The sequence below is a fragment of the Opisthorchis viverrini genome (assembly GCF_000715545.1).
Source record: "Opisthorchis viverrini unplaced genomic scaffold opera_v5_12, whole genome shotgun sequence".
In the NCBI taxonomy this organism is placed as follows: domain Eukaryota; kingdom Metazoa; phylum Platyhelminthes; class Trematoda; order Opisthorchiida; family Opisthorchiidae; genus Opisthorchis; species Opisthorchis viverrini.
The window spans coordinates 3,672,748-3,686,381 of record NW_008751668.1 but is presented as its reverse complement, the minus strand read 5'-3'; the positions used below and the strand labels follow the sequence as shown (position 1 = coordinate 3,686,381).

At 45.0% G+C, this 13,634-nt stretch overlaps 2 protein-coding genes across 2 annotated transcripts in view; one reads left to right on the top strand and one right to left on the bottom strand.

Annotated features, from left to right (window-relative positions):
- Window positions 1–1,103, top strand: part of T265_01185 (hypothetical protein) — a gene marked incomplete at both ends in the record, with an annotated part of 11,195 nt that extends 10,092 nt beyond the window's left edge. Inside the window, one exon of the mRNA XM_009165146.1 lies at window positions 969–1,103. Within this exon, the coding sequence (XP_009163410.1) occupies window positions 969–1,103 (135 nt within the window). The remainder of the gene's footprint in view (window positions 1–968) is intronic.
- The window catches only part of T265_01186 (hypothetical protein), a gene marked incomplete at both ends in the record, with an annotated part of 11,844 nt that extends 10,438 nt beyond the window's left edge, over window positions 1–1,406 (bottom strand). Inside the window, 2 exons of the mRNA XM_009165147.1 lie at window positions 3–262; window positions 1,314–1,406. Coding sequence (XP_009163411.1) covers window positions 3–262; window positions 1,314–1,406 — 353 coding nt within the window. The remainder of the gene's footprint in view (window positions 1–2; window positions 263–1,313) is intronic.
- Between the last annotated feature and the right edge of the window lie 12,228 nt (window positions 1,407–13,634).

The following is a 13,634-nucleotide window of genomic DNA, read 5'->3' as shown; positions in this document are numbered from 1 at the left end:
ACTCCAGGGGAAAGAGATCAAGCATCGCGAGACGCGTTTCGTAGTCCACGGATTTGGGGCCGGCAACCATTCTCGTAGTGGCTCGCTGGACACGCTCAATGAGGGTGACGTCTTTCGTGCGTCCTGAGTAGACAACTTGGTTTGCGTACTTCAGGAGCGGTCTGACGTAGGCCCCATAGAGTAATTGGAAGTCCATGGGAGTAATACGGGAGAGGGTGCGTCGGATCACCCGTAAAATGGCGAATGCCTTTTGGGCCGATTTCTCATGGTGCAGTGAGGAAAAATAGTAAGCCCTCCATTGTTACCCCTGACCAGTCTTCTCACCTACAGGTTACGTAGCACAATACAATATCATATTTCAATTTCAGGGCAGGTGTCACATTGTCCAGGGGTTTCCCATCAAATTTCTGACTGAACCGCAATAAGCCTGGAGTATTAGATTCCAGCCAACACATTTACAATGCCCGCAAGCTCATGGGTTAACTTTTAGCTAAATAGGTTACAAAATTCCAACAATAGCCCCACCCTCAGTTGTTTCCATATACCATTTTCGAAGCTCCACGTTCTCGCGCCGTTAACTTGCAGCAAAAGTACATTTACTCAACGGTAGATTCAATTGAGATCTAGTTTTTATGGCATCTGCACCTACGCCCAGGCCTTTGCCCAATTTTTGTGGCATACGCCTGTCTCCGACCATAAGTCTGTTGGTGATCCAGAACTTCTAGATCATCAAAACCAGGCCCGAAATAATGCAGGCAGCTTGTTAGTATGCTTATTACTCGACGCTGAAGGCTGTCTTCTTACCCTAGGCCATGATAGCAGGACGCCTATGACACCTCGATACCAATGTTGGAAATCAGGTGATAAATGACTGGGGATAAATTGTCCCTGAAACCGCAGCTCAGCGAGTTACCACAAGTGTTCAGCAGCAGGGTAATTAACATAGCTTTTTAGTCGATGTTTCTCAGGTGTTTCACCAAATATTACTCACTGATTCTCCCAGCACGTACGCGATTCAGCTTAACCAGTCTCTGGACTTGGCCGGGGAAAGCCACGCGGCCTTCAAGATGAAACCCGGCCACCAACTGCCTATTGCTTTTTGAGTTCGCAACGGCGTTTGGGAGGAAGTTTGCCAGGCATGAAACGTTCGACGATCACTTTTATCAGTTTCGGGTTAAGATCCTTTCCAATTGTTACCCTCAAACTAAAACCCACTACACCGGTTCGAATTGCAACAACCGCACACAAATCTGCAGGCCGAAACTTCTCTTCTTCACCATGCAATAACATACCGCTAAAATTTCAACCTAAACTCCACAGAAGTTGTTTGAAAAATCCGTGTCGAGCTGTTGGGAGTAAGGTGATCTAGGATAGCTCTCTTTAGAATGCGTTCCATCAGCTTGCATGACACGCTACTGAGGCTAATACGCCTGTAGCTGTCAGGCGATTGTTAGTCACCAGTTTTGTACATTTGCGCGACAATCACTCCATTCCAAGCAGAGGGAAAGCGACCTTCGTCAAGCGACTGACAAAACACCAGGTAAAAACGATTTGCCAGTGTAAACGACGTTTCTTGCAGGATGCCGGGATGGACCTCGTTGGGCCCCAACACGCGAAATGGGCTGACCTTGTGTAAAAGTTGAGGAATGTCCTCCACCGTGAAGACAAAGTCGATTAGAGGCTGTTCGTCGTTACGCCTTGACAAGAGTGGATGAAAAGGGACCAGAAAATATCGTGAGGATAGATGCCAAAAACGATTCGGGCATCTGGGACTCCTCAAAACTTAGCCTTCTCACTGCACCATGAGAAATCGGCCCAAAAGGCATTCGCCATTTTACGGGTGATCCGACGCACCCTCTCCCGTATTACTCCCATGGACTTCCAATTACTCTATGGGGCCTACGTCAGACCGCTCCTGAAGTACGCAAACCAAGTTGTCTACTCAGGACGCACGAAAGACGTCACCCTCATTGAGCGTGTCCAGCGAGCCACTACGAGAATGGTTGCCGGCCCCAAATCCGTGGACTACGAAACGCGTCTCGCGATGCTTGATCTCTTTCCCCTGGAGTACCGTCGCCTCCGAGGGGACCTAATTCTTATTTATGCCCTTTTTGAACAAAGCTTGGCAAACAGGTTTTTCACCGTTGACCCAGCAAACGCAAGACAGGGACGTAGTAGGAAAATTTTCAAGCTCAGAGCACACACGTTCATTAGACAAAATGTTTTCTCATTTCGGGTAGTAGCTGCGTGGAATGACCTTCATCCGACTGTTGTCCACGCTCCTTCTAGAACCCAGTTTAAAGCACTATTGGACATTTATTTATGCGAACCTCCGCGCTGGCGAGCATACTGCCCCGCGCTGAGAACATAAAGAGCAGCGCTACACCCTTTGCACTTGTGCCTTTCAGGTGAACGACAGCCACTAACCGGCAAGAACAAAAGCGATTCAGGAAACTTGGGCAATAGCCTCGCTCCTGTGTATCAGTCCGTGAAGATGTTTTTCCATTCTTCCGGGCGCGTTGTTGGCAGTCACTTGGCCAGCGAAAAGTATACTGGTATGTGTAAGCGAGGTCCCAGAGCTTCTGACCGTTGCGTCAAAATGATAGGGGTGCCTGGACTTATGGACGGAGATCTTACATTGTGATTGGAGTAAAGTATTGGTAGAACTCTTCTCAAACATCCTAAGTATCATGTAGTGTAGATGTAAAACCGAGGCTTCTAAGGTCATCCGATGGAAAATGCCTAAGATTAAGTGGGATAGCCAAAATTTGCACGGATAGAAACGCTTTCATATGTTTACTGAATTGTTCTTATCCTGCTCATTACGCGGGCCGAATATGGAACTTGCACTTCTAAAGATAACCACGAAATTTTTGGTTCTTATGAGATGTGGCTTGGGATTGGTGATCGAGATTCGAAAAACTGTTTGCATGAACGCGTGCTGTTATAATGTACCTTCATCTCGGAAAAGAATGAGTCTCTGTAGGCCAGGTCAACCCATGTAACCCCCCGCGAACAATCTTATCGTGCCTCCAAGTTTAAAGCTAATAAAGACAAATATGAGCTGTTTGTGAACAAAATGATATATGCTATCTAGGAAGTTTTGATGCACTCCACACCGACTCGTTTTGACGCATAACTACTCTCTACTCACTGATGGTGGCACATTGAAAGACTTTAAAAAGCTTGCAAAAATATTATCTGGTTAGTCGGACAGAACAGTGATCAAGGCGATGAGATATTGAGTGGTTGTTGTATACGTGAACGCTGTTTATAAAGGGTGATTGCAACGTCCACTGTGCAAGGCCTTTATGGGGAACGACTGCCGCACTGTTCGACTGCGGCCGTTTACGGGTGGCCGATCTGCGGGAAGGTCATCGCGTCCAGAGTGAGAGGTTTATTAGCGCTGGAGAAACTAGATGTAGCGGCCGTACAGCCACTTGGCATTCATTGTCTGTGTCTACGAAGCAGGACTATCGTGATTTCAGCTTCTACCATCGTGCTCATCCTGGATAAGGGGACAATTAGACATCTGGATAGGAGGCTGATTCACAAGCATGGCGAAATAGTGGTGGTTCGCGAAAAGCCAGCAAATGGCCCAAGTTTATACAGGCTAAGATGCCGCACATAAAACAAACCCTGAACTGCGAGCCAAGACACTCGGACTGTCAGAAAACTCTCTATAGAACAGTTAAGTGCGAAGCACTTTGTGCATGCTGTGGCGCCATACAGTGTTGCTTTATGGGTTGTTAATTTTCAAAACCCGTCAACACTCGAGAAGATCCAACCTACTCGCGACGGTCAGCCGGGGAATCTGCCGACTGTTATGAAACTTTTCCGGAAACTCTAGAATGGTTCATGCGCCTTTCTGCATGGACGTTTGCTTAACTCTAGAATTGTCAGGCTGTTGACAGCGTCAACCGTATTTGGATGACTCGCATTTACAAAGTATAAGTAGCCGGGTAGCAGGCTTGATTAAGCGCTGCATAATCCCCCGCACTTCGTAGTGTGTAAAAGCCGGTAGATTTTCATAAGGCGGCCTCGTGCTGGTACAAAGCTGGCAGGCGTGGGAATGTGCGTGCCTACACGTTTAAACACCCTGAAATTTGTGTTCTCTGACAGATTAACTCCACACACCTGCCATTAGAGTGTTAACTGCCGAGCCGGCAACCATTCTCGTAGTGGCTCGCTGGACACGCTCAATGAGGGTGACGTCTTTCGTGCGTCCTGAGTAGACAACTTGGTTTGCGTACTTCAGGAGCGGTCTGACGTAGGCCCCATAGAGTAATTGGAAGTCCATGGGAGTAATACGGGAGAGGGTGCGTCGGATCACCCGTAAAATGGCGAATGCCTTTTGGGCCGATTTCTCATGGTGCAGTGAGGAAAAATAGTAAGCCCTCCATTGTTACCCCTGACCAGTCTTCTCACCTACAGGTTACGTAGCACAATACAATATCATATTTCAATTTCAGGGCAGGTGTCACATTGTCCAGGGGTTTCCCATCAAATTTCTGACTGAACCGCAATAAGCCTGGAGTATTAGATTCCAGCCAACACATTTACAATGCCCGCAAGCTCATGGGTTAACTTTTAGCTAAATAGGTTACAAAATTCCAACAATAGCCCCACCCTCAGTTGTTTCCATATACCATTTTCGAAGCTCCACGTTCTCGCGCCGTTAACTTGCAGCAAAAGTACATTTACTCAACGGTAGATTCAATTGAGATCTAGTTTTTATGGCATCTGCACCTACGCCCAGGCCTTTGCCCAATTTTTGTGGCATACGCCTGTCTCCGACCATAAGTCTGTTGGTGACCCAGAACTTCTAGATCATCAAAACCAGGCCCGAAATAATGCAGGCAGCTTGTTAGTATGCTTATTACTCGACGCTGAAGGCTGTCTTCTTACCCTAGGCCATGATAGCAGGACGCCTATGACACCTCGATACCAATGTTGGAAATCAGGTGATAAATGACTGGGGATAAATTGTCCCTGAAACCGCAGCTCAGCGAGTTACCACAAGTGTTCAGCAGCAGGGTAATTAACATAGCTTTTTAGTCGATGTTTCTCAGGTGTTTCACCAAATATTACTCACTGATTCTCCCAGCACGTACGCGATTCAGCTTAACCAGTCTCTGGACTTGGCCGGGGAAAGCCACGCGGCCTTCAAGATGAAACCCGGCCACCAACTGCCTATTGCTTTTTGAGTTCGCAACGGCGTTTGGGAGGAAGTTTGCCAGGCATGAAACGTTCGACGATCACTTTTATCAGTTTCGGGTTAAGATCCTTTCCAATTGTTACCCTCAAACTAAAACCCACTACACCGGTTCGAATTGCAACAACCGCACACAAATCTGCAGGCCGAAACTTCTCTTCTTCACCATGCAATAACATACCGCTAAAATTTCAACCTAAACTCCACAGAAGTTGTTTGAAAAATCCGTGTCGAGCTGTTGGGAGTAAGGTGATCTAGGATAGCTCTCTTTAGAATGCGTTCCATCAGCTTGCATGACACGCTACTGAGGCTAATACGCCTGTAGCTGTCAGGCGATTGTTAGTCACCAGTTTTGTACATTTGCGCGACAATCACTCCATTCCAAGCAGAGGGAAAGCGACCTTCGTCAAGCGACTGACAAAACACCAGGTAAAAACGATTTGCCAGTGTAAACGACGTTTCTTGCAGGATGCCGGGATGGACCTCGTTGGGCCCCAACACGCGAAATGGGCTGACCTTGTGTAAAAGTTGAGGAATGTCCTCCACCGTGAAGACAAAGTCGATTAGAGGCTGTTCGTCGTTACGCCTTGACAAGAGTGGATGAAAAGGGACCAGAAAATATCGTGAGGATAGATGCCAAAAACGATTCGGGCATCTGGGACTCCTCAAAACTTAGCCTTCTCACTGCACCATGAGAAATCGGCCCAAAAGGCATTCGCCATTTTACGGGTGATCCGACGCACCCTCTCCCGTATTACTCCCATGGACTTCCAATTACTCTATGGGGCCTACGTCAGACCGCTCCTGAAGTACGCAAACCAAGTTGTCTACTCAGGACGCACGAAAGACGTCACCCTCATTGAGCGTGTCCAGCGAGCCACTACGAGAATGGTTGCCGGCCCCAAATCCGTGGACTACGAAACGCGTCTCGCGATGCTTGATCTCTTTCCCCTGGAGTACCGTCGCCTCCGAGGGGACCTAATTCTTATTTATGCCCTTTTTGAACAAAGCTTGGCAAACAGGTTTTTCACCGTTGACCCAGCAAACGCAAGACAGGGACGTAGTAGGAAAATTTTCAAGCTCAGAGCACACACGTTCATTAGACAAAATGTTTTCTCATTTCGGGTAGTAGCTGCGTGGAATGACCTTCATCCGACTGTTGTCCACGCTCCTTCTAGAACCCAGTTTAAAGCACTATTGGACATTTATTTATGCGAACCTCCGCGCTGGCGAGCATACTGCCCCGCGCTGAGAACATAAAGAGCAGCGCTACACCCTTTGCACTTGTGCCTTTCAGGTGAACGACAGCCACTAACCGGCAAGAACAAAAGCGATTCAGGAAACTTGGGCAATAGCCTCGCTCCTGTGTATCAGTCCGTGAAGATGTTTTTCCATTCTTCCGGGCGCGTTGTTGGCAGTCACTTGGCCAGCGAAAAGTATACTGGTATGTGTAAGCGAGGTCCCAGAGCTTCTGACCGTTGCGTCAAAATGATAGGGGTGCCTGGACTTATGGACGGAGATCTTACATTGTGATTGGAGTAAAGTATTGGTAGAACTCTTCTCAAACATCCTAAGTATCATGTAGTGTAGATGTAAAACCGAGGCTTCTAAGGTCATCCGATGGAAAATGCCTAAGATTAAGTGGGATAGCCAAAATTTGCACGGATAGAAACGCTTTCATATGTTTACTGAATTGTTCTTATCCTGCTCATTACGCGGGCCGAATATGGAACTTGCACTTCTAAAGATAACCACGAAATTTTTGGTTCTTATGAGATGTGGCTTGGGATTGGTGATCGAGATTCGAAAAACTGTTTGCATGAACGCGTGCTGTTATAATGTACCTTCATCTCGGAAAAGAATGAGTCTCTGTAGGCCAGGTCAACCCATGTAACCCCCCGCGAACAATCTTATCGTGCCTCCAAGTTTAAAGCTAATAAAGACAAATATGAGCTGTTTGTGAACAAAATGATATATGCTATCTAGGAAGTTTTGATGCACTCCACACCGACTCGTTTTGACGCATAACTACTCTCTACTCACTGATGGTGGCACATTGAAAGACTTTAAAAAGCTTGCAAAAATATTATCTGGTTAGTCGGACAGAACAGTGATCAAGGCGATGAGATATTGAGTGGTTGTTGTATACGTGAACGCTGTTTATAAAGGGTGATTGCAACGTCCACTGTGCAAGGCCTTTATGGGGAACGACTGCCGCACTGTTCGACTGCGGCCGTTTACGGGTGGCCGATCTGCGGGAAGGTCATCGCGTCCAGAGTGAGAGGTTTATTAGCGCTGGAGAAACTAGATGTAGCGGCCGTACAGCCACTTGGCATTCATTGTCTGTGTCTACGAAGCAGGACTATCGTGATTTCAGCTTCTACCATCGTGCTCATCCTGGATAAGGGGACAATTAGACATCTGGATAGGAGGCTGATTCACAAGCATGGCGAAATAGTGGTGGTTCGCGAAAAGCCAGCAAATGGCCCAAGTTTATACAGGCTAAGATGCCGCACATAAAACAAACCCTGAACTGCGAGCCAAGACACTCGGACTGTCAGAAAACTCTCTATAGAACAGTTAAGTGCGAAGCACTTTGTGCATGCTGTGGCGCCATACAGTGTTGCTTTATGGGTTGTTAATTTTCAAAACCCGTCAACACTCGAGAAGATCCAACCTACTCGCGACGGTCAGCCGGGGAATCTGCCGACTGTTATGAAACTTTTCCGGAAACTCTAGAATGGTTCATGCGCCTTTCTGCATGGACGTTTGCTTAACTCTAGAATTGTCAGGCTGTTGACAGCGTCAACCGTATTTGGATGACTCGCATTTACAAAGTATAAGTAGCCGGGTAGCAGGCTTGATTAAGCGCTGCATAATCCCCCGCACTTCGTACTGTGTAAAAGCCGGTAGATTTTCATAAGGCGGCCTCGTGCTGGTACAAAGCTGGCAGGCGTGGGAATGTGCGTGCCTACACGTTTAAACACCCTGAAATTTGTGTTCTCTGACAGATTAACTCCACACACCTGCCATTAGAGTGTTAACTGCCGATTATTACACAGATTACTTTTTGTTAAGCACGACATCTAATTCACTTTGCTCACTTTGGAACTAAGTGGGCTGGGGTTAAAAGTCGACCATCACAGGGAGGGATGCTCATTATTCGCAAAATTGAATTGAGCTTCCGAAAGCTACGAAATGTCCCTGATGGACTAGGGTAGATAGGCAATGGATTTCAGAGTACGAGTCCCAATTTTCGAGCCCCATTAGGCATCCCGGGATCTCAGCGATGTTAGAAAGGTATTCCACCAGACGTTTTCTACCAGGGGTATAAGCGTTTCAGCGGACAACGAAATTTGGTCAGCTGAAGAAATATGCAAGTAGATTAGGATGGTTTTTGTTTTGAGCACATACACAGCGAAATGCAACATTTTGGCGTAAAAAGTTTTATTTCACTCGCAAAGGTTTTGCAGCTAAGAGCATTGTGCGGCCAATGGGCTCCTTCCAGTAACACTTTTTTTACAAGGCCTTTCGCTATTTACCAAAATCCTTTAAGAGTGATGATGTAGAATAAAGTTCCTCACGACTGACCACGATTGACCTCCTAACGTCCATTGGATCTGGAGATTACTGTAGTCAAACAGCAGTGTGTGCACTAAAATACAAACCCTATTTATAGCAAGCATCAGAGTGCGGACGTAGGAATTTGAGGAATATCGGTCCCCATGGGCGGACGAAAATCCTCAGATGAAACGAAAGCTGTTGCAATATTAGTCAAGTGCGATATCTAGATAAACAGAAAAGTACGCGCGAATACGATTTTCGGCACAAAATGAAATTGGGTAAGTGTTGATGGAGTGCGGTGTTATCCTCATTGGTATAGCATCGATATGATGATATTATTAGTCGCCTTGACTATTAGAGTGTGTGGGAGGAGAACGATCAGTTCGACTATGGGGTGATTCAAGGATTCTGCATACACATTATCGAGGCTTTCATCCAAAAAGCTGATGCTATTACCACAACCCTGTCAACAGTCTCTCGTTGGTTCGTCTCATGCCAATGGGTCCTGCACGGTAAATACCTCGTTTGCGTCTGTATAGTTATACATAGTGAGTGTAGTGACTAGCGATTTTTTAAAGATGTAGTAATTCACTATCCAGGAGACAAAAGCACGGACAAAAAGATGACCAGATACCAATGCTTCTGACGCGCGTTGCGGCAAGGACGCGGTGGCGAATTGTTAGAAGGGCACATTTGTCTTCATAAACTACATTAGGCATAACATGATTTACTTTCAGTCAGGTCTTACACCACAAAGTTAACGAGTGATGGTGGAAACTCGAGGTACTCTCACGACTAATTTACAAAATTTTGGGAAGCTACCAGGGTGCTTGACTGTTTAGATAATGTTTTAATGCTAAAAGTGACTCGATAACAATTGTTATTAAGTGTTCATTAGTGAACAACATGACTGGTAGATTTTCAGTGTTTTTCAGCAATGGTGGAGTACCATCGTAGACAAAGCGAGCTGATCACGACACTTAACGAGCGGGTTATTGCAGGTCGTGATCGTTGGTGTGCAGTTGTTCTTGGATCTGATTTTTTCCGCATACGAATTCAAACCATGAAATTCTATTAACGCACCAAAATATCCCTGGACCACATAAACGGATTCAGGTAACCTAAGTTATCAAAGCTCAGCGTGGAAACTTTAACAGTGCTATCAAACTGAAGCTTGCAATGGTCGGCTCCAAGGGAAGTTGATAAGCCTCATATATTCTAGGGGAAAGCTTCACAGTGGTTAAACATTAATTGTCTAGGTGCCACTAGTCACTTCTCTAACTTTCACATGCACTAGTATGCCCCAGACTTATAATGATGGTAAAACATCGTAAAGACCATCTCTTAAAGTAGTGCTGAACATGGAGTTCGTAAGACTATTTATCGAGGACTATGTGAATCGCAATATGTCCAGGGTCACAATGGTCAGTCAAGGTAGTTAAGCAAGAGCCGAGGTTCTACACGCTGGGGTTTAGACAGTCGTGAAAGTGATATTCTTCGTGGCCGAGGTGAGTCAGACTTCATTCGGCTGGATGGGCAACAGCTGCACCATACCCTATCAACCAACCGGTTGCGTGTTTCTTGCGTTCAGCAATTTGAATCATTTGTATTCCACTTGACTGATCTAACAAGTGGGAGCGGACGATGAACACCAGTGATTATCAGTGTTAAATATCAAGCCGAGGTGAATTTTGCAAAAAACGATCGGGAAGAAAAGCCACTGATGGTGACAATTAACAAAAGGGAGAACGCTGAAAAGGTGGAAGTTCGTTACCTAGAATAATTTTGTAGCATACAAAGGAAGCGCATCCCCAACAAAACAACCAAATCAACAGGCACAAGCTTTGTACAACAGTAGTAAAAAGACGGAGACAAGCATACACAGATACTAATTCTATCGTCAAAAATTTTGATAATGGTGGGCAATTTGGGCTCTTTTGTTGTCTTTTTGGGTTTTACTTGCCTCAAAAATGATTACGGCGTTCTGTGGTTAGCTACTATGAAGTAAAAACGTTAATTCAGTGAAAACAATCACAGCAACCTTGGTCATACGAAGTAAATTGTGTAATCTAGTATTCCTGAAGCATTAGGTCTACCAACATATACATGCCTTATATGTATCCTAAATTACAATAATACTGGGTGAGTAAAGCACCTGGCAGCATTACACTTTCTGAGTTTACTAACCAAATCAAGGGACGAAGTTGGGAGACATATTTCTCAAAATGCTTCTGTTGGTAGTTGATCAGGTGGCTGTTTATCCGTTCGCGGAGCTTGGCAGTTGATTTGCAAACGTTTCGTCACCATTCGAAGGGACATATTGAGTGCGCTGCTGGTTGGGTGAAGCGCACCAAAAATGTCTCCTCGAATGATGACGAAACGTTTGCAAATTAATTGCCAAGCTCGGCGAAAAGATCAACAGCCACCTGATCAATTACCAACTAATACACTCGAGCTACCAATATTCCAACACATTACCAAATGCTATTGTCTTGATATATCGACAGAATTTACCGAGCTCGGCACTTCCTGGTACCAGTGGTTCCACATTTTTGCAGAAATCCTCGGGTTTGGTCATAATTTCTGAATTATAATTACCCGTGGTTTTTGATGTTACTGTTTACGTGCGTTTAAGGTAAAAACCGAAGACCCTAGTTAGTGTGACCGTTTGGCGGAACCCATGAATCAGCAGATAAAAAAGGCACCGTGATTTATCACAGACGTCAAAGTTACAAAAAAAACAGTGTCTCGACAGCCTACAAACGGGAACGTGGCAAAACATAGTCCCGAAAAGAGTACACCAAAACGAGATGGTACAAAAAATATGTTCTGCCTAAAAACACAAAATCAAAGGTAGGAACAACAGGCATCAGTACACTTCGGAGTTTCGAACAATCGTCATGTGCTGAGAGCCAGAAAAGTGATAAATTAAGATAAGCTACAAATCAGATACTTTCAGCCAGTACAAAAAAGATTGGAAAAACATTCCGGTAAGGTTAAAGCCGAACTTCTGCGGACGTTCACACTGAGTAATTATGACTGACTGATGTGCGACAAACAAATCGAATGAACTTGGGCGTACAACAAAGCAAAAGAATCATTACCATCACGAGAATTTAATACAGTCGGTATTATTTTAAGGACTAGTGAAGAGGTATCACCACTGGCATGTCGAAATTGCGATTCTCATTATGATAGAGCAAAACAAAGCACGTAACAGAGAAGAAAACAACTAACTGGAAAACCGTCAAAATTGCCCGAAGTGGGATCCAGAAAACTGAGGAGAATTTTATGCTTAGTTGGTGTAGCGCTGTTTTATTAAGCAAAAATCATCTCATACTTTACTTCTATGCTGCATCAAACAGGCATTACAAGGGTGCTAAGATTTATCAGCGGGTGTGGCGGACAAGACTTGGTGCAAAACAGTGTTATCAAAATCTATGGCCGGCACAATACCTCCAAAATGTTGGTATCCACAGCTTTCAGGGTGGCACTCCGGGTGGATCATGTAGCTAGTTTAGACTCCGTAAGCAAAAAGAATAACGCGCCATACACGAAAATGCAAAGACATGTTTGATATTTACGAAGTGAACCCAAAAAAATATCGAAGATGCCTGCCTGCAGATTAGCACCTACACTGAAGGAGCTACCCTATTTCTGCTTTAACAGTTGGAAAAAAAGAAATCCTCGGGAATAAGTACCACATTATATGGATTCAACTACAAAAATGGCTACTCTTTTACCAAGCCACTCTTACCTGGAGCATTGAATGCTTTGACGGTTAAACTCCGCAACCAACACTGCTCTGCAAGTCCGATTTCCCTGCGTTGGAATACAATATAAGGGTCAGTTTTACATACAGAGAAGCAAGTGCACCCGCGCCACTTCACAAACCGAGTTCATTACTAATAAATGAAGCGGCACTTACTTTCCAGTGCGAGATATATTCGCTTTAGCTTTTGGCAAACTGAACCACACTGATGCGCTTAACATTCTTAGATGCTACGAGTTTTTTCTCGTATTTTGAGGCAAATATGAAGCATTTTTTGGGGTCATCACTATCAGGCCAGGACAAACAGTACAACATCTGAACGCATATAAAATTGAGGGTTATGGAGAGGTCAACCACAGATATGACTTTTAGTTTGTCTGAGAACAGGTTCTCGAACGCCTTGAACTGCAATGCTTCGCTACTTTTAGGTGATTCCAGGATGTCAATTGGCAGAGCCAAGAAGAGAAGAGAAAACTGAAGCCTAGCATAACCAGCGATCAGTGGTTCATGCAATATGAAGTATTAGTTCAGATGATCTAGTGATAAAATCCCTTTTGCTTACGTTTGGGCTACAAACCACCGCCTCAAAATTTGTTCTTAGTGAAGGGGGTGCAGTCCGGGATTGTAGGATGTGGATATGCAGTAAGCCCATGATCAAATATCCTGCAGCTGCGATTGTTGGGAGGACCAGAAGCAGTGTACAGGCCTTTGGGTTCCTAGATGCAGATCAGGTTCAGGGTTTATCGCCAGCGTTTATGAGCAACTTTATGCGTCGTTTGTTAGGTTAGGGACCACAGGCTTCTTTATGGATATCAGGTGACAGTCACATGGAATTGAATGCATCAAGTAAACACCATTCAACTATTTGTAAGCTCTGAAAAAACAGATGTTTTTTTACCGGACACCGGGTTGTCTTGAAAGGCCAAATAAATTATTTGGATCTATTTGTTTTGCATGGTGGGCTTTGCGGTCAAAACCTTCGAACAGGAAGCTTAGCGAAGCGTTTCGACCAACACAATTTAGAGGAGCACTAGGCTTCAAAAATCGGAATCATCAAGGTTAGCACTTTGCCTAGCAAAGTTG